The sequence below is a fragment of the Fistularia commersonii genome, chromosome 21, assembly GCF_037954325.1.
Source record: "Fistularia commersonii isolate RoL2024-O1a breed Wild chromosome 21, RoL_Fcom_v1.0, whole genome shotgun sequence".
Classification (NCBI taxonomy): Eukaryota; Metazoa; Chordata; class Actinopteri; order Syngnathiformes; family Fistulariidae; genus Fistularia; species Fistularia commersonii.
In genome coordinates, this window is record NC_141304.1 from 1,615,867 (window position 1) to 1,635,000 (window position 19,134).

The 19,134-nt window shown below is 52.9% G+C and overlaps 2 protein-coding genes across 5 annotated transcripts in view; one reads left to right on the forward strand and one right to left on the reverse strand.

The window, feature by feature from the left end:
- The first annotated feature begins 84 nt into the window (after positions 1-84).
- On the forward strand, positions 85-16,584 carry crocc (ciliary rootlet coiled-coil, rootletin). Of its 2 annotated transcripts, none has more exons than XM_086169068.1 (36): positions 85-149; positions 1,462-1,588; positions 1,675-1,820; positions 3,624-3,809; positions 3,886-3,969; positions 4,040-4,131; positions 4,201-4,366; positions 5,190-5,296; positions 5,369-5,596; positions 5,666-5,756; positions 5,956-6,042; positions 6,112-6,318; positions 6,390-6,589; positions 6,670-6,852; positions 7,028-7,172; positions 7,250-7,396; positions 7,465-7,695; positions 7,777-7,970; positions 8,052-8,179; positions 9,357-9,526; positions 9,599-9,778; positions 10,540-10,674; positions 10,755-10,898; positions 10,968-11,206; positions 11,285-11,444; positions 11,660-11,827; positions 11,905-12,328; positions 12,397-12,560; positions 12,644-12,764; positions 12,851-13,014; positions 14,732-14,947; positions 15,011-15,385; positions 15,454-15,654; positions 15,737-15,868; positions 15,935-16,108; positions 16,191-16,584. In XM_086169068.1, exons 3-36 carry the CDS (start codon positions 1,686-1,688, stop codon positions 16,275-16,277), a joined length of 5,865 nt encoding a protein of 1,954 aa, XP_086025194.1. In that variant the 5' UTR covers positions 85-149; positions 1,462-1,588; positions 1,675-1,685; the 3' UTR covers positions 16,278-16,584. The 2 variants fall into 2 exon arrangements, with proteins under 2 accessions (XP_086025194.1, XP_086025193.1); XM_086169067.1 differs by lacking the exon at positions 85-149 and adding an exon at positions 1,134-1,381.
- A 1,926-nt stretch (positions 16,585-18,510) lies between these two features.
- The window catches only part of mfap2 (microfibril associated protein 2), a 5,974-nt gene continuing 5,350 nt past the window's right edge, over positions 18,511-19,134 (reverse strand). For all 3 annotated transcript variants that reach the window (XM_086169073.1, XM_086169074.1, XM_086169071.1), the window contains one exon: positions 18,511-19,128. In XM_086169073.1, coding sequence (XP_086025199.1) covers positions 19,025-19,128 — 104 coding nt within the window. In that variant the 3' untranslated portion in view covers positions 18,511-19,024. The remainder of the gene's footprint in view (positions 19,129-19,134) is intronic.

The window sequence follows — 19,134 nt, forward strand, 5'->3', positions numbered from 1 at the left end:
GCACACGCACGCCCCTCGGAGGATCTGACATCCGGTTGCTGAACCGGAAGTCCCTCCCCCCCGGATCGCTGACGCCAAATTCGGAAGAGCGGATGGGAAGAAGATCCGTGGGGATCATCTGAGATCACGCAGGAGGAAGGAGACCGGAGGTAAGGGGCGTGAACGGCGCGTCACGCGTGGATAATCCACGCCGGTTTGGATCGGAAGGTCTGCACCGCTCTTTCCGGCCTGCAGCCGAGCCGCGTGAACCGGGGCGTGTCCGCTGCCGTGTCACACGCACAAACCCACGCACACATTCACGAACACGGGTGGATCCCGCAAGATCGACGGGCAGCGGGTTCGATATGAGCGGGAAGTTCGGACGCGGTTTCCGGTACCGGCGCGCGTGTTTCCGGTGCCGACGCGCGTGTTTCCGGTGCACTTTTGGGGAAGTTAGAGCAAGTTGGAAATCTGTTCACACACACACACACACACACATAGTGACACAGACACACACACACACACACACACACGTCATTGTTTTTTAAAGACTGATCAGTGCTGAATATCGATCGGCGATCCCTGATCGATTCTGAGATGATTCAGGAGCGTGTATTGATTATTACTTGGTTACCATGACAACGCAAACACCACCTGCCGCCGTCCCGGTCCCGGCCGCGGATATTGGAAGTATTTGTTACCGTATTGATGCGTTTAAAGACGCCCTGGAAAAATCCGACCTCTCGGTTTCGGGGTGTATTCTGTGTGTTTTTCCGGACGGTTTGCGGGATTTCTGTGAAAATCACGCGTGTGCGTGACCGCCCCCCCCCCCCCCCGCATTGGAGGACACGCACTCGCGTAAACGGCGGACGCAAGTTTTTAATTCACATGTATTTCCGTTATTACGGTTATTTTAAATCCGTTTATACTCGCGTCTTCCATAAACGACGGTTTCACCCTCCAATTAATCAATTCATTTTTTTTTTTTTTTAATTCGTCATTAATCAGTTTGGGCCGATTTAGCTATTCGAGTCTTGATTTTTAAAAGAAAAGATAAAGTTAGAAATATTATTTTAGCGTTTGATTTATTTTAAATCCATTTTAGTCGCGTACCGGTACCGTTTGTTTGCACGGTAAAGCTTAACCGTCCGGGGCGGGGGAGGTGAAGACGTGGGAGGAGGAAAAGACGGAGGAGGAGGAGGAGTTTGCGTATTAAAAACCTGCAAATCCTGCTGCCCTCAATCTTCTCCTGGCTGCGGGTGGAGGACGTTCACTCTGCACCTCCTGCAGCTTCGAGCACCTTCTCGTATCTCAGCTGGGTTCGGTTCGGTCTCTCCGAGCCGCCATGAGCGCGGCGGAGAACCACAACGCCGACTCCAACAAACTGGAGTCTGTCATACAGGTGAGTTACACCTGAGCCCCCATCCAGTGTGTGTGTGTGTGTGTGTGTGTCGTAAGGTCATGTCCGTCTGCTTTCTCCAGAGGCTGGAGGAGAGCGTTCTGTCCGAGGAGAAGCGTCTGACGGTCCGCGGCCCCTCGCCGGACGCCCCGCCTACATGCCTCCCGGCCAGGGTCCGGGAAATCGTCACGAAGAACCTCAACGATTCCTGTGAGTGCGGCGGCCGCCGCTTGGGATGCATGTTCTTCAGCGTTCTCCTCGTGCGTGACCTTCCCTTCGGTGCCTTCGGCCCTCAGCGCCGGGGGCCATGTCCTCGGTCATGTCCCTCCAGGAGGAGAACCGGGTCCTGCAGGGGGAGCTGGCCAAGCTGGAGGACCTGCTGGCCCACAGCAGGGCCGACCGGGATGAGCTGGCCATCAAATACAGCGCCATCAGCGAGCGGGTAAGTTTGGGGTCCCCGAGGACGGGCCCTCGGCCCCGGGTCCGAACACGCCGGCGGACCCGCCTCTGGACGGCCGCCGGCCCCGTTTCCGCCGTCCTCACTTCTTCCCCGGTTTCTCTTTGTCTGAGATTTACTGGTCGCCCAGGTGACCGGGCCTGGAATGATCTGAAGTGGAATGTTGCCATGGCGTCCGTCGCCGGGGGCGACGGTAAACAGGGGCTCCGGCTGAGCTGAGACGAGGCCCCGCCGCGGGTGGGCCCCTCGTAGGGGTTCCTCCAGACAAATCCTCCTTAGATCCAATGAGTGATCTCTTTTTTGGGGGGGCGGCACGGAGATGCCGGGGGTTTGAACCTCCACCTCACACCCAGAAGGTCCCTGGTTGGATTCCCACCTTCCACGTTCTCCACGTGCCTGCGTGGGGTTCCTCAGGGTTCTCCGGGTTCCACACACAGGCCGAAAAACACGGTGGAAGCTCAATGGAGACCCCACATGGTCCAGATGTGTGGACGTCTCTGTATGAGGCTCCGTGATTGGTCCAGGGGGAGCCCCGCCTCTTGTCCAATGACAGCAGGGATAGGCTGGTTTTCTCTCGGATCATAACCACCTCCGGCCAATCAGGAACCAGGGATGGTTAGAAAAGGATCCCCGGTTACCGGGATGTTTGAAGCAGCGACATAAAAACGATAATAAGATCTCTTAACATATCGTAGTTTGTATCGAAATTGGAAAAAAACGTTTCACTCGTCGGCCGCCGTTGTTGTTTACATGGCAACGCTGTCCGGTGACGTCATGAGGTGAGCGAGGAGGAGAACGCTGAAGACTAATTGCGCTGCTATGCTAACATAGAGAGCGTCCGTTTGTAGGCGGTCATCATCTGTTCACCATCCACTTTGTCTGCTCGTGAAAGAAAAGCGAAAGGCGCTGCGTTCGGATTTAGCCTCCGTTAAAAGCCAGCGGCTTAGCTTAGCTCGGCTAAACGCGGCAAAACGTAGCATCAGTCCACGGAAACCGCACTATTAGCGTGTATGCTATACCTCTAATGCTAGCAAGCAGCCAAAGCTAACACCAGCAAAATAATGGCGGCGCCTGAGGGTTGGAAGATGTGTTATAAATTAGTATTTTTTAAAGAAATAATTCAAACAGCACGTTTCAAACTCTTGGGCAAATGTGACCCAGCCTGTCATTTTATGTGGCTCACAAGAACGTTGATTGCTTTAAAATAAATAAGTCAAGCGCGCGCATTGACCATAAACTACATTTCCCACAATTCATGTTAGCCGCGAAGTGATGGCATTGCAGTGGAATTGAGAACGACAAATAACCCCGAAATGTCCAGGAAGAGAAAAGTCGATGTAGATCTAAAAGCGAATACATGTTTGTGCCACAAGGAGAAAAAGCGGTATTTCTTTTGTGTTACGAGGCGGCGTCGGTTGTCAGAGAGCACAATCTACATCGGCATTTTGACAGCAAACGCTGAGCTAAGTATGCTAAAGTTAGCCTTCCAGAAAAACAACAAATTGTCTTAAGAATTAAAAGCCAAATTGCGATAGCAGCAGAATGTGTTCAGCATGAGCTAGCTTTGTAGCAGAGCAACTTGTAAACATCTTTTTTTTTTTTTTTTTTTTTTTTTTTTTTTTTTAACATCGATGCAAATGCAGATGTAACATTTTGGATTTGAATGAGTCATAAATTCAGAGTTCATGAACATTACGGAGTAGTTCCATTCATTTTACCTTACATTTACTTACATGAGACGCATCAGATGTACCGTGAAAGACCGTTTCCATGGTAACCCCCACGCAGCTGGAGCAGGCCTTGCGTTTCGACGACGGCGACGGCGACGCGCCGGAGTCCCGCGGCCTGGCCCAGCAGAACGTGGACCTGCGGCGCCGGCTGGAGGAGGAGCAGGCGGCCTACAAGAGGAAGCTCACCGCCTACCAGGAGGGCCAGCAGAGGCAGGCGCAGCTGGTGCAGAAGCTCCAGGCTAAGGTCGGCGCGTCTCGTCGAGGGCTTCCTCGCCGTCCGGACGGCGCCGCCCGTAAACGCTCCTCTGCCGGGCTTTCAGGTGCTCCAGTACAAGAAGAGGTGCGGCGACCTGGAGCAGATGCTGCAGGAGAGGTCCACCGAGGTGGAGAAGCACAGGCTGAGCGTAAGCGCGAGTCTCGGGAGAAAAGAGCGTCCGCCTCGGATCCGGATCCTGACGCTTCTGGTTCTCGCAGGACGCCAGCGAGACATCCAACGGCCGCCATCAGGACGAATCCGGCGGCAACCTGGAGGACGCCTTAATCCGACTGGAGGAGGAGCAGCAGAGGTGACCCCCGATGAAGGTCCGGGTTTGAAGGCGAGATGTTTCGGAAGGGTCACGCCGCTCCGTGTGCAGGAGCAGCGGTCTGTCGGCGGTGAACGCCATGCTGAGGGAGCAGCTGGAGCAGGCCGGCCTGGCCAACGAGGCCCTCAGCCAGGACATCCGCCGCCTCACCGCCGACTGGACCAGAGCCAGGGAGGAGCTGGAGCAGAAGGAGGCCGACTGGAGGAGAGAGGAGGAGGTAGGAGATGGAGGTTCCCCAGAGAAGCCTGGATAGATATGAAGAGTCATGGGCGAGATGGTTCCTTTCTGGTGGAGTGGGTTTCCTGTGGTTCTCCTACCCAGATCCTCCCCATGTTCTCCTTCCTGTGTTCTCCATGTTCTCCATGTTCTTGTCATGTAGTCCCTGTTTTCTCCAGGCTCTCCCACCTATGTATCTTCTCGACATGTAGGCCTTGTGTTCTCCATGTTCTCCTGCTTGGGTTCTCCCCATGTTCTCGTCATGTAGTCCCATTGTTCTCCAGGTTCTTCTGCCGGTTGTCTCCATGTTCCCCTGGTTCCTACTTGGGTTCTCCATGCTCTCTTGCCTTGTTTTCCCCATCTTCTCCCACCTGGGTTCTCCATGTTCTCCTGCTTGGGTTCTCCCCATGTTCTCCTCCATGTTCTCCTGCTTGTGTTCTCCATGTTCTCCTGCTTGGATTCTCCCCATGTTCTCGTCATGTAGTCCCATTGTTCTCTAGGTTCTTCTGCCAGTTGTCTCCATGTTCCCCTGGTTCCTACTTGGGTTCTCCATGCTCTCTTGCCTTGTTCTCTCCATCTTCTCACACCTGGGTTCTCCATGTTCTCCTGCTTGGGTTCTCTCTGTGGCTTCTCTTCATGTAGTCCCTGTGTTCTCCATTTTCTCCCACCTGGGTTCTCTCCAGGTTCTAGCACAGACTCGGTTGAACGTTTGTATTCGCGGCTCTGTGATTGACAGCAAGTTAAGCCCCGCCTCTAGAATCTGAGCTCTTCTGGGATCGGTGACCTTCGAGGACGTCCCTCACTGACCCCCAGGTCCTCTGCAGTCCTTCCACAGCTACTTCAGCAGCGAGCACGGCCGCCTGCTGGCGCTGTGGCGTCAGGTGGTCGGCTTCCGGAGGCACGTGTGCGAGCTGAAGACGTCCACGGAGAGGTGAGCAAACCTTCACGTCGCGATGGGAAAGACGGACCGGATGTTCTCCTCACGCGTCCTCCTCCTCCTCAGGGATCTGTCGGACATGCGCGGCGAGCTGACGCGGGCGTCGCACTCGGCGCGGGCGTCCTGCGCCGGCCTGTCGGCCTCGCTGCTCGGCCGGGAGAGCGGCGCGGCGCTCGCCTTGGAACGGGAGAAGAACCTGCGCCTGCAGCTGGAGCAGCAGCTGAGGGAACGCGTGTCCGAGATGATGAGCTTCCAGAGCCGGACGGACGCCGAGCGCAGCGACCTCAACGTCAGGTCAGATGGCGACCGCCGCCTCCTTTGCGATGAAACTTCCTCTTTTCTCACTGCTCCCGCCGTCACCAGGTTGTCGGATTCGTCCCGGGAGGCGGAGCGTCTGAGGGGGCGGGTCGAGGAGACGGAGCGGGAGGTGGACCTTCTCACCAGGAGGCTGGAGGTGAGGAGAAGCTCATCCCTGGAGAACCTTTAGGCTCCGCCCACTTTTACACCAGCTTCAGATACACACACTTCCTAGTCCGTAATGTGTTGTAACTTCTGAAGAAGGTCAGGTTTGGAGTGTGTGTGTAAATGACACACACACACACACACACACACACACACACACACACACACACACGTGACGCTCGTCTCTCCAGGAGCGAAGCGGCAGCGACGAGTCCGACGCCCAGGCGATGAGGGCGAACGCTGAAATGCTCCTGGATACGCTGCGGGACATCGCTAAGGTAGCAACCGCCGCCGCCGGTGTGTATCGCCGCTTGGGGGCGGAGCTTCACACCGCGTGTCCCACACAGACGGTGCTGTCCGACAGCGAATCCTCTTTGTCATCGTCGTCCGAAGCCGACCAGGACAACGCCGGGGCGCCGCTGATGGCGCTGGTCCACCAGGGCGCCACCTCTCCTCGCCGCTCATCCTCCCCGTCGCGCGTTTCCTCGCCGCTGCCGGCGGCGGCGCTGTCAGCCCTGCGTTCCGCCGTCGCCAACAAGACTCTCCAGCTGCAGGTGACCTTCGCTCCACTTCGCCGCCGCCGTCACCATGGGAACGCCATTAAACAACCCTGTTGCGCCGGCAGGACGCCCGCGGGCGCCTGCTCTCCGCCCAGTCGTCCCTGACGCAGCTGAGGAAGCAGCTTTCGGAGGCGGACGCCGCCCGAAAGGACGCCGACCAGCGGGGCGCGGCGCTGCAGAGGGAGCGGGACGCCGCCGTCAGGGAGCGTGAGACGGTGCAGAGGGAGAAAGAGCGTCTGAAGCAGGAGAAGGAAACACTCGCCAGGTCTTCAGCCGCACCTCCTTCGCTTCTCCTCCTCTTCCATCAGCGTTTAACCTCGTCTCTCCTCGCCGCCGCCGCCGTAGCGAGAAGGCCACTCTGGAGCGGAGCGCGCTGGCCGCCAACGGCGCCCAACACGTCCTGCAGATGGAGCGCGAGAAGCTGCAGCTGGACGCCGCGTCCAACCAGCGGGAGCGCGACCACGAGAGGGCGGAGAAGGAAGCGGCCGTCCAGGAGCGGGATCGGGCCAAGGCGGACGCCAAGAGGCTGTAAGTAGGCTAACCTCGCGGATTAGCGGCTCAGCGCTGACTCAGCCGGTTCGCACGCCGCGTGATATCGTCGCTTCCGTCACGTGCGATCAGGCGCCCGCAGCGCCCCCTTGTGGCGGGAGGCGGAACTGCAGTCGGCGCTTCTGGTCTTCTTAGCAAAGCTAACCCGTTGCAGGCAGAGGCAGCTGGAGGAGAGCGAGGGCCGGGCGTCCGCCCAGCGCGGCGAGCTCTCGGCGGCGAGGGAAGCCCAGCAGCAGGGCGAGGTGGAGCGGCAGCTGCTGGAGAGGGAGAAAGCCCAGCTCTCCGAGGCGCTGACCCGGGTGAGGACTCGGCAAACGGAGTCGCCCGCTGATGTTTTTTCCCCGGCGTTTGACGGCGGCGTCTCTTCTCCCGTCAGGCCGAGAGCAGGAGCGGCGAGCTGGCGGTGCTGCTCAACGCGCTCCAGTCTGAGGACGCGGCCCTCAGGGACTCCCTGGTCAAGATGGGCGCCATGAACGAGGCCCTGGCCCAGGACAAGGCCGACCTCAACGCCTACATCCGCCAGGTCGGCGCACGAAGGTCTCGTTTTTCGCGCCGGAGCTCGGCTTCTGATCCTGCGCTCCTTCCCGACAGCTGGAGGAGGAGAGGGCCTTCCTGCAGGCCCAAAAGCGAGAGGCGGATCAGGAGAAGCTGACCATCCGGGACGAGCTGGTCCGCCTGGAGCAGAGCAGGCTGGAGCTGGACACCACCCGCGTCACGCTGCACCAGTCGCTGCAGGACACCGAGCTCAGCCGGGCAGGGATGGAGGCGGAGCTGCAGAGTCTGAGGGCGGAGAGGCTGAGGCTGCAGGAGAAGGCCACCCAGGTGAGCCGTCGGGTACGAACCGGCCGTTTTGGCGTCCGTTCCCGGGACCTCCCGCTCATCCCGTCCGTCTTCTCGGCGCAGCTGTGCGGCGAGGTGACCTCGCTGGGCTCCGAGTTAAGCCTGGCCCGCGGGGAGGGGCAGCGGGGGGAGGCGGCGCTGGAGGAGGCGGAGCGCGGGCGTGCCGAGCTGGCCCGAGATAAAGCGGCCCTGGCGGTCCAGCTGGCCGCGTCGGAGAAGGAGAACACCATGCTGTCCGAGGAGCTGGTTGCGTCCAGGTGTGTGTGTGTGTGTGTGTGTGAGACAGCGCGAGGCCTACCGGTGCATCCGACCCGCCGACCGAATCTCCCGTCCTGCAGGTCGGAGCGCGAGTCTCTGGAGACGTCTCTGTTCGACGTGCAGCAGCAGCTCGTCCAGATGGAGTCCCGCCGGGAGCAGCAGGAGTCGGAGATCCAGGGCCTCCGGGTCCGCTGCGAGACGGCAGCAGGTCAGAACGTGCTAGAACAGGGGATGTCAAGCGGGCCGGACCGTTAAAATAATAGCATACTTGGAAATAAATAACCAAAATATCATGTCTTTCCTCTGTCTTGGTGTAAAGAAGTACAAGGACATGAGGAAAATCTTGGAATTTAATGAACAATCCTTCTACAAAACATTTCATGAAACTCCTCATATTTCCTTGAACAAAAGTGCAATTTACTTTTATCATTCACATGTTTGCATTGCAATCATGTGATCGCACAAAGGCACAAAACTTTAACAAGTAATTGGTATTGAAAAATATAGTAATGCACTTTAAGATTAAATGAGACTTATAAAGAAAGGGATTTTTAAATCATTTACACATGTGCATATAAAATCTAAATTGAATCCCTGCCTACACTCAAAAAACTAAAAAGGGTGCTATTAAATGTTATATTAAATGCTGTTAAATGTGTAAGGAAGAAAGTATTCTTCTGTCCTGTAAATGTGTAAACACATACAATGCACACTGAAAATGTATGGAGTTGCATAAACAGTAGAATTCCATCATACTATTTAGTAGTAAAGCTGGTGACTAACATTAAATTGCACATTTTCTAGCAATTAACTCGCTGGCTTTTACCGCTGCTTCACTGATTTCTCAGCTATGGGTGAAAGTGGACGCTGTTTCCTCCGACCCGCCAGCCATTCATTGATCTTATCTCTTCTCAGTTTCCTTGCAAGCTGTCATATTTTTTCCTGTGATGAGTCTCGTAGTGGCGCCGTATATTATATTCCTTAAATACCGAAACTTGTCGCAAACACGCCAAGCACGAAGGTTTCCCGTGCGCCTCCGTAAATAAACAGGACGTAGTCAATTTTTCTTTGAAAATTCTACACTCTTTAGCTACTTTTCTCTGTTTTGATAACGACATTTTGGCGGAGGTAGAGAACAGAGTAGAAAAAAACGTCATAACAAGCAGCAGGTGGTGCATTGATAACGTCTCCTGATTGGTCCTACTCTGACCACAATAGTGCGCCCCCTAGTGGAGAAGTCTTGAATTGCATTTAATTTAAAAAAAAACAATCCTTGTCTTTTATGCATTTTTTCCACTTTCAAATTATCCCGCGGCCGTGGTTGTTTTTTTTTTTTTTTTTTTTTTTTTTTTTAAATCGTGATGTTTTACCTTCTGCCGTTCCAGCCGAGCTGCGTCGACTGCGCTCAGACGGGGAGGAGGCGCAGGCTCGGGCCGAGCGGGAGAAGCAGGTTCTGGCTCAGTCTCTGAGCGCCGCGCAGCTGGAGGTCCAGCAGGTCCTGCGTCGGGCCGGCGCCGAGCACCACGAGGAGCTGGAGAAGCTCGTCTCGGAGAAGGTACGGCGGCACGCGAGTCGACCCTTCCGTCCGGAAGCGGCGTCTCTCAACGCTCCCGTTTTGACCCCGCAGGAGGCGCTGCGGCAGAGCCTGCTAACGGCTCACGACGGCGCCCTGAGGAAGCTGAGGCAGGAGGCGGACGACCAGCTGCGGCGAGCGCAGGCGGAGAGGGAGGAGCTGCAGGGCGAGATGAGGGCGCTGCAGCTCGGCCGCGACCAGAGCCTGCTGCAGGCCGAGACCGACAAGCAACAGGTCGGGCTGCGGCGTCTTAGCGTGACCCCGAGCGGCGGGAAGCTCGATCGTTTGTTACGACTCGGGTGTGAGCGATTTCTGAGCTCAAGCCGAGCTATCGAGCGATTCGTTCGTTTTGCAAGTCGGAACGGCTTGTTTGTTGAGTTGCTGAGTGAGTCGTTTGTATTATGAGCAGAGAGCGACCAAACGATTCGATTGTTGAGTAACTGAGTGGGAAGGGCTACTCTGAGCTATCTAACGATTCAGTCGTTGGGTTACTGAGTGATTCCTTCGTTTTATAAGTTGGAACGGCTACTTGGGGCGATGAGTGATTCATTCATTGAGTTACTGAGTGAGTCATTTGTTTAGTGAGGGAGGGCGACTCTGAGATACCATGCGATTCAATTGTTGAGTTACTGAGTCGCTCATTTGGAAGGGCTACTGAGTGATTCGTTCATTGAGTTACTCAGTGAGTCGTTTGGGTGGACAGGGCTACAGTGAGCTGGAAGAAGGACATTATTTGAAACAAGAAACCAGCCTCATTGGCCCTCCAGGGCCAATACAGACATGAACTTGATATATTTACACAAATGCAATTAATCATTAGTGAATCATCAGCGGTCGAGAGTTTTGAACGATTCGTTCACGACTTGCACATCACTGCTGCATACAGACACCTGAAAGTCAAGATACTGATTATAAATGATCGAGTCTGTGTGTGTGTGTGTGTGTGTGTGAGGGTTACTTTCTGAACATTGAGCTCTTCCTCCTCCCCCTCCCAGGCTCTCTCCCTGAAGGAGGCCGAGAAGGCCGCCCTGTCCGACAGAGTGTCCGTCCTGCAGGCCGAGCTGACGGCCGCCGCCCGGGAGGCCGAGCGGGCGGCGAGGGAAACCACCCGCTGCAAAGAGGACGAGCAGGTGACGCCGGCTTCCCGCCGGAGCGGATCATCACCGCTCTGGTAGAAGCCCTGAACGCACGGTTGTTTTTTCATCTCCAGGCCAGAGTGGCGGCCCTGACCGGCGAGCTGCTGGAGCTGCAGGCTCAGCTGGAGGAAGCCGCGTCTTTCCACGAAAGGGAGCTCGCCGGCGTGCGGGAGAGCTGCGGCGACCTGCAGTCCCGCGCCGACGTCGCCCTCAAAGAGGTAGGAAGGTCACCCTGGTGTTAGTCGGCAGACGGGAGCGTTTTTTTGTGAGCATGTCGTCCCTCGCAGCTGGATCAGTGCAGGGACGCGCTCGCCGCCGCCGCCGACGGACGAGACCGCCTGAAGCGTGAGCTGCTGGAGGCGGAGCGCCGCCTCTGCCAGGTTCAGGACGCCGGCGAGAAGCAGCGGCGGGAAGGGGCGGAGCTGCGGCGCGGCCTCGGGGACGCCGCCGCCGAACGCGACGCCCTGAGCCACTCCAACGCGCAGCTCAGGGAAACCCTGCGGAGCGCCGAGACGGAGAGGATCAGGTGGCGAGCCGGAGAGGATTCGCCTTGAACCCGTCTGGGTTCGACCTCCATTTACGTGGAAATTGTGGATCTTCTCAGCGTGAAGCGGCAGTGCGAGGAGAAGGAGCAGCGGCTGGCCGTGCTGGAGGAGACGCTCTCGTCCGGCCAGAAGGAGACGGCCGAGCTGCGCAGCTGCCTGAGGGAGGTGGAGAGGTCGCGGCTGGAGGCGCGGCGGGAACTCCAGGAGCTCCGCAGGCAGGTGAGACACCAAAAAGTGTTTTCACCTTACTGGCGTCACACTGAAGGCTACGATGCTAACTTACGCTAAACTCCATTTATGGACGGAGCGACCGTCCACGTCCTGCCAAATTCCTCCCGAATTCCCCGTAAATGATGCTGTCTGTCACCGTATCTATCATTTTCGCCACCTCGAAACGCTCAGATCCGGCCTCGCGTGTGTTTATCTCGCCGCAGCTGAAGGCGGCGGACGGGGAGAAGGAGCAGAGAGGCCGGGAGGTGGCCGAGCTGCAGACCCGCCTGTCGCTGGAGGAGCAGCGGGAGGAGGAAAGAGGGAAGGAGGCCTTCGCCTTCAAGCAGAGGCTGTCCGAAGCCGAAGCCACCCGCGACTCGCTGAAGAGGGAGGTGAGCGGATCGGGTGGGGGGATCTCCTGCCAGACAAAACTCAGGGAATAACGCCCCCTTTCTTTGTCGCTCTCCAGCTTTCGCTGTGTCAGAAGCGCCTGGTTGAATCCGAGTCCGGCCGGCAGAGCTGCGAGAGGGAGCTGGCCTCGCAGCTGCAGGAGGCCCGCGGCTGCGAGAAGAAGCTCCAGGACGAGGCGAAGAACCTGGCGTTGCGCGCCCAGGCCGCCCAGGACGCCGCCGGGCAGGCCGGCCTGCAGCTGAGCGAAGCCCAGGGCCGGCTGGCCGCCACCGAGGCCGAGCTGTCGCGGGCCGAGATGGGCCGGCGGGAGCTGGAGTTCCGCCTGAGCAGCCTCCAGTCGGCGCTGACGCGGACGCTGGGCATCGCGGCGGGAGGCCGCGGGGTTCGGGGGCGGAGCCCCGGGGGCGGCTGCGCCTCGCCGGGCTCCGTGTCCCGCCACCACAGCATCTCGCCGCTGCGCTCCTCGCTGTCGCCACCGAAAGGTAAAAAAAGCGGCGTGGAACATTTCCCGGGAGCCGTTCCTTATTTGCTCAGCGTCCTTTTCTTCCAGAATTCGGAGTCGGCACCCCGGACGCCACCCTGTGCTCGGGGGCCGCCTCCCCGGAGAGGGGTTGCACGCCGCTGCCGCCGCCCCACCCGGACCTGGACCCGGAGACGCTGCGGAGCGGCCTCAGGGATTTCCTGGCGGAGCTTCGTGAGGCGCAGAGAGAGCGGGTGATTGCGGACGCACGCCGCTCCGCTCGCCGTCGGGTCGGTTTCCTCCGCTCGCTTCCAGACGCTTCTCTTTTCGCTCCCAGGATGACGGGCGGTGCCAGCTGGCGGCGCTGCGGCGGGAGGCCGAGGAGCTCAGGGGGGAACGGGACTCGGCCCAGAGCCGGGCGGCTCAGCTGCAGAACTCCCTGCAGGAGCACCGCGACGGTCAGGCAGTCCTCCGGGGAATCACGGCCGCCGCCGCCGCCGCCGGACGGGAGTAAAAAACCCCAGGGTTTTGCGTTTCCCCGCAGAGAAGCGAAGTCTGGACGAGCGTCTGACGGCCGCCCAGCTGCTCCTGAGGCAGCAGGAGGAGCTGATGAGGAGGGGCGACCGGGAGAGGAGGTCGCTCAACGACAGGGTGAAGGACGCCGAGCGGGCGCTGCAGGCCTCCGAGGCGGATAAGAAACAAACCCAGGTACCGGCGCGCCGTTTATGGGCGTCGCCTCCACCGGATGGCGGCGCTGGATGGGGCGATCTGGGGATTTAGACCGTCCCGGGACGGAATAACAATAAACACGCCGCCTGCGGGCGACCCTTCTGTCCCCTTCTGCTGCCGTGGACTTCCTGTTTGTCCTGCCGGTGGAAAAGCGTGGCGGCGTCCTGGCGGCTTTGTGTTTTTACGTCCAGAAGCCAGCGGGTCCGGGACCTGGAGCCCTGCCCGGATTTTAATTCTCCTCAAAACAAACCTCCCTTCCAGGACCTGAATACATGAATTTCTGTTTATATGTATAGATGTGTTTTTTACATCTATACATAAAAATAGATATTTTTTTATAATTTTTTGCTATTATAATTTTTTAAAATATTTGTTTCAAATTCTCTCTCTCTTTATATATATATATATATATATATATATTTATATATATAGCTGAGTGAGAGAATTTGAAAAAAAAAAAAAACATATTCCAATATATATAAATAAACTAACTGAATTCTATATAAACAATTTTTGGACCTCAAGGCATGAATATACATTATATAATTATTAATTATCATTATTTTTAGTAGTAGTAGTAGTAGTATATTATTATATACATAAGTTGGTTTCCAAAAAGAGCAATAGAAACTAAGAGGTGCAAAAATAAAAAGGATATATCTTCTTATCAAACACAAATATATACAATAAAATACATGAATATGATATATATATATAAACATATAGAAATATGTGTGTATATATAGAAATATTTTTCTTGAATTATAAATAAACAATTTTTGGACCTGAATGCATGAATGTAAATATTATATTTGTATTAATATACATAGGTTTGGTTTCCAAAAAGAGAAATAGAAACTAAGATTCTGATAAATAAATAAGATAAGATAAGATAAGATAAGATAAGATAAGGTAAGATAAGAACAACTTTATTTATCCCGAAGGAAATTGTTGTGCTAGAGTTTCAAGCAAAACAAAACAATAATGGATAATAGTAGGAAGGAGGGAGAATAAGAAATACAATAAAAAATAAAGTGTCAAAGTTAAGGCTATCAAGTGTTTTAAGGTCTTAAAAAGTATATCAATAAAAAAAAATAAATCTAATGTTCGCTCTCTCTCTCTATATGTAGATTTTCTATGGATCAACTAAGATTTTTTAAAGACAAATATATTTAATAAACTACGATATATATAAAAACATAAACAGAATTAGTTGTATATATTTAAACATGTTTCTATATAATACATAATACATAATATAAAACATAATTCTATATAAACAGTGTTTTAATGTTTCAAAAAAAAATTAAGTTTATTTTGCTCCTTTTAGAAAATGAAAAATTTATAGACGAACGTTTTGATGGAAATATATATTAATATAATCATAAATTCATTACTATACTATAAATGTAATGTTATAAAAGTATATCGGTTTCATTTTTTCAATCCTTAGTTTGCTTTTCTCTTGTATGTACATTCATATATATATATATTTTTTAATGTTTTATTTTATTTAATTACTAAATTATTTTAAAATAATAACAAAAAAATAAGAAAAAATATGATTATTTTTCATAATAATAATAATAATAATAATAATAAATTAATTTATTTTCTAAAACAACCAGCTGTGTTTTTTGTGATGACGGTGTCCCACCTGCTCTGAGACGCCGCCCTTCCGTCCCGCCTCCTCCAGGAGCAGCTGAACAAGCAGAGGGCCGGCGACGTGCGCGTGGAGGCCGAGCGGCGGCGTCTTCGGGAGGCGCTGGAGGCGGCGGAGGCTCGAGCCACCCGGGTGGAGGTGGGGAGGCGCAGCCTGGAAGGGGAGCTGCAGCGCCTCAAGCTGAGCCTGGGGGACCGAGAGGCCGAGTGGCAGGCGTCCCACGAGCGCCAGGACGCCACGCTCAAACAGGTGACGGACGCCGGGCGCCGCCGGACCTTCGGACCCGATTAACACGCGTGTTCGAAACGGCAGGTGGCGGAAGGGGAGGCGCGGGTGTCGATGCTGCAGAGGGAGGCGGACCGGCTCACCCAGGCTCTGCTCAAGACCCAGGAAAGCGAGTCTCTGCTGAAGGAGAAGGTGGCGTCGCTGCAGCAGAGCCTCCAGGAGGCGGCGGCCGCCCACAGCGGCCTGCAGGGGCGTCTGGCGGCGCTGCAGAAGAAGCTGGGCGCGGCGGAGCACGACAGACGCCACCTGCAGGAGGAGACGGACGACGCCAGGACCACGTCGGCCGAGGCGAAGAGGCAGGAGGCCGCCCTCGCCGAGCACGTGCGGGACCTCCAGAGCGAGCTGCACCACAGCGAGGTCAAACGGGCCGAGCTGGAGGCCGAGGCGTCCGGCGCCCAGGAGGTGAGACGAAAACGAGATCCGCGTCGCCGGCGTCCCCCCCCTCCAATCTCCGCCCTCCGCCCTCTCAGGCTCTTCGTCAGCGCACGGCGGCGCTCGCCGAGGCCCAGCGCGCCGCCCAGACCGCCCAAACCGAGCGCGCGGCGGTGGAGGAGCGTCTCCGCGGGCTGCAGAGAGCCGTCGCCATGCTGGAGACGGAGAAGAAGGACGCCGAGCGGCAGGCGGTGAGGCTGGAGAAGGACAAGAACGCGCTGAGGAACACGCTGGATAAGGTAACGGTAAAACCAGCGCTTCTAGAGGTGGCTTCAGAGCGGCGGTTTTTTCAAAAAAGCTTCTCGCCGCGTCGCACGCCAGGTGGAACGCCAGAAGCTGAAGTCGGAGGAAGGCAGCATGCGTCTGTCCGCGGAGAGGAGCCGCCTGGATCGCTCGCTGAACAGCGCCGAGCAGGAGCTGCAGGAGGCGCAGCAGCAGGTCCTCCTGCTGCAGGTGAACCCCGACGTTCCCGCCGTGACCCCCGCCGTGACCCCCGCCGTGACCCCGCCTCCCCCGCAGGCCCAGCTGGTGGAGATGGAGCAGTCCCACGCCGCCTGCGAGAACCTGGCCAGGCAGCGGGACGAGGCGGCGCGGGAGGCGGAGCGCGCCAGGACCGCCATCAGGGACATGGAGCGCTCGCTGGGCGCCAGGGAGCGAGCGCACCGCCATCGAGTTAAAGGCCTGGAGGAGCAGGTGTGTGTGTGTGTGTGTGTGTGTGTGTGTAAACACAACTATTCACTCATGCATTCATCCGTCACGCACGCACCTTCTGCAGGTGTCCACCATGAAGGAGCAGCTGCAGCAGGAGATGAAGCGCCGCCAGCCGTACCCGCTGTCGCCGGGAAACCGGGACGCGGCGTGAAGACCCGGACGCCGCCGCCGCCGCCGCCGCCACGGCGAGATCCTCCAGAAGGTCACACGCCTGGACGGCGTCGGTGGAATGAAGGAGCTTCGGAGGAAATGTACTTTATATGTCTTAGAAACGGGTTTCCTTCTGTTTTTATCTGCTGACTGGTTGAATTCTTACCGCTAGTTTTAACCGTTTATTTTTACCGACGTTGAATAACAATAGCGAGTAATATTATCCAGTCCCATTACTGTTGTTACTGAATAATAATAGGACTGACGGGGTGTTTTTGTGAGGGAATAAACACACACCTGCACATCAACTCCTGTCCGTTTGTTCTTTATCTGCACCACCTGGTTTTTTTTTGGACGTCAGAAGGAAATTTTTAAGGAGTTTCACTTGAGTTAGCGCGCTACCGTCGTCTCCGCGGCTAAGAAGAAGATGCTAATCTCGATATTGTAGCAGATCCTTCAGTCTTTACGATGACTTATATCTTATCTTAGAGGATCGCTTTTCTTCAAGGTCTTCTGATGGACGGGTGGTGTTATTCCTTGCATATGGAGACATCCGACCTTTCCAGTGTCTGAACCCTGCAGGGGTTTCGTGATGGCAACATCAAGAAGGCGGTTTAGGACCAAAAAAAAAAAAAAACAGCAAAACCCTGAACACCAGAACCTCACATACAGTACAGTGCAATCATTTTTTCCCCCTCATTTTTAATTCTTTATTTTTTTGCCTTTTTTTCTACATATATATTATTTTATTGTGCTGTGTCCTGCATTTAATATATAAAGCGTAAAAATCTGAATAAATGTATTTATAATATTTTGGCCTGTTTTTAATTCCACTGAATCTAGTATTTGAAATATACACATATTTTTATAAAAATATTCATGGATTTATACATTTATTTATAAAATAAATATTTGTGTTCTAATATTTATACATTTATTTATTTATGACATTTATTTATTAAAACAATTTTTATTTATTTTTAGACTTACATTTCTAACCCGGATACTCAAATTTTTGTATTGTTGTACCCGATCCTGATTTTTAAGGCTGTATTTTTTTTCAGACTGCTTTTAATTCCACTGAGACGCAACCTGTCATTTTATTGCACTCTGTATGAAAAAAACACAAAATTTTTGAATTCCTGACAAACGTGGAGACGTCTGTAGAATTGATTTTTTTTTTGTTGATCAAAATATTTACAAATGTATAGATTTACACGATAAATATTTATAAATTAATAATGTAAATTTATTAATAACTATTTCTTAATTTTCATGTTTATAAGTGTATACATTTGTTTATTTATTTATTAATCAAATATCTTCATAGCAATATATATTTTATAAAAAAAATTTTTGGTATTACATTTCTAACCCAGATATGCTGCTACTTTTGTATCGTTATGTTCTGTCTTGCTTTTTAAGGCTGTATTTTTGTTTTTTTCTTAATTCCACTGAACCTGAGAGCTGCTACCTGTCATTTTCATTGCACTTTGTGTGAAAACAAAAAAAAAAACGGAAAAAATCCTTGGTTAACATGGAGACTTCTATAGTATTTAAAATGTATATATTTTTTAACAAAAATTTAATAAATTCATTAATGTATTTATAAGATTAATATTTATAAATGTATAATATACTTTATAAATTAATATTTGTAGATTTTAATATTTATTGATGTATTTATTTATTTATTAAAAAAATAAATTTAAAGAAATGTATAAATACATTTATAAAATATAAATTTTTTGAATATATCTTTGGTCTTATATTTCTAACCCAGATACAATACTATTTTTGAACCTGACAGATGCTACCTGTAATTTTCATTGCACTTTGTGTGAAAAAAAAACAACAAAAAAAAAAAACTCTAATCCTTGGAGATTTCTGTAGTATTTAAAAAAAAATTAACAAAAATATATATACATTCATAAATGTATTTTTAAAATATATATTTATGAATGTATAATAAAAATGTATTGATTAATATTTGTAAATTTTAATATTTATTGATGTATTTATTTATTTATTAAAAAATAAATTGAATACATTTATAAAATATACATTTTTTAAATATATATTTTTTGTCTTATATTTTTAACCCAGATACACCACTATTTTAGAACCTGACAGATGCTACCTGTAATTTTCATTGCACTCTTGGTAACAAAAAAACAAACAAAAAAAAAAACTTCTGACTTCTGTCGTATTTAAAAAAAAAAAAAAAAAAAAAGAAAAAGATTTTATTTTATTTTTTTTTTCCTCTTTATAAGTGACAGTTTTACAGAGCAGTAGTAACGGAGGCCGCCGGCGAGACGCTCTCAAAGAGAAGCTCCGAGTCTCACCCAGTCGGCGGCGGCGGTACAGGAAGTGAGGTCACTCGCCGCCCCGCTCCTTGGCGGCCCCCGATCCAGTGCGTCGGGCGTCAGTGCACGGTAATCACTAGCGACCAGATGACGGCGGCGGCGGCGACTGCTTCTCAATGCAAGTACAGTAAATAGATACAGAGTATGGGATTAATGCGGCGCGGCGGGCTAAACCTTGGGGACGGCGTTACCAAGGCAACCTGCGCCTCTAACTTTCCTATAGCACCAGTGATTTATACAATCATCAATAATCTTGGGAGTATACGGTTCCATCTACTGAGCGGACGTGGTCGGGGGGGGGAAGGACGGGTCGGGAAGCGAGGTCGGGAGCGCCGGCGGTTTCCCCGGCTGGCGGGCGGCGTCCCCTGAGCTCGGCGGCCAATCAGCAGCCCCCGCAGCTCTTCCCGCAGCTGCCGCCCAGCGACGCGCACTGGCCGCTCAGCGCCGCCACGCCGCAGCGGGAGAACTGGTCGCGGCACAGGTCGGCTGCGG

What these genes read in the sequence shown, in the direction of transcription:
- crocc (XM_086169067.1), top strand. Translation starts at nt 1,325, where the DNA reads ATGAGCGCGGCGGAGAACCACAACGCCGACTCCAACAAACTGGAGTCT. An exon ending in CCGAGACCGACAAGCAACAG is followed by an intron (nt 9,779 to 10,539) that starts GTCGGGCTGCGG and finishes TCCCCCTCCCAG; the next exon opens with GCTCTCTCCCTGAAGGAGGC. An exon ending in TGAGGAACACGCTGGATAAG is followed by an intron (nt 15,655 to 15,736) that starts GTAACGGTAAAA and finishes GTCGCACGCCAG; the next exon opens with GTGGAACGCCAGAAGCTGAA.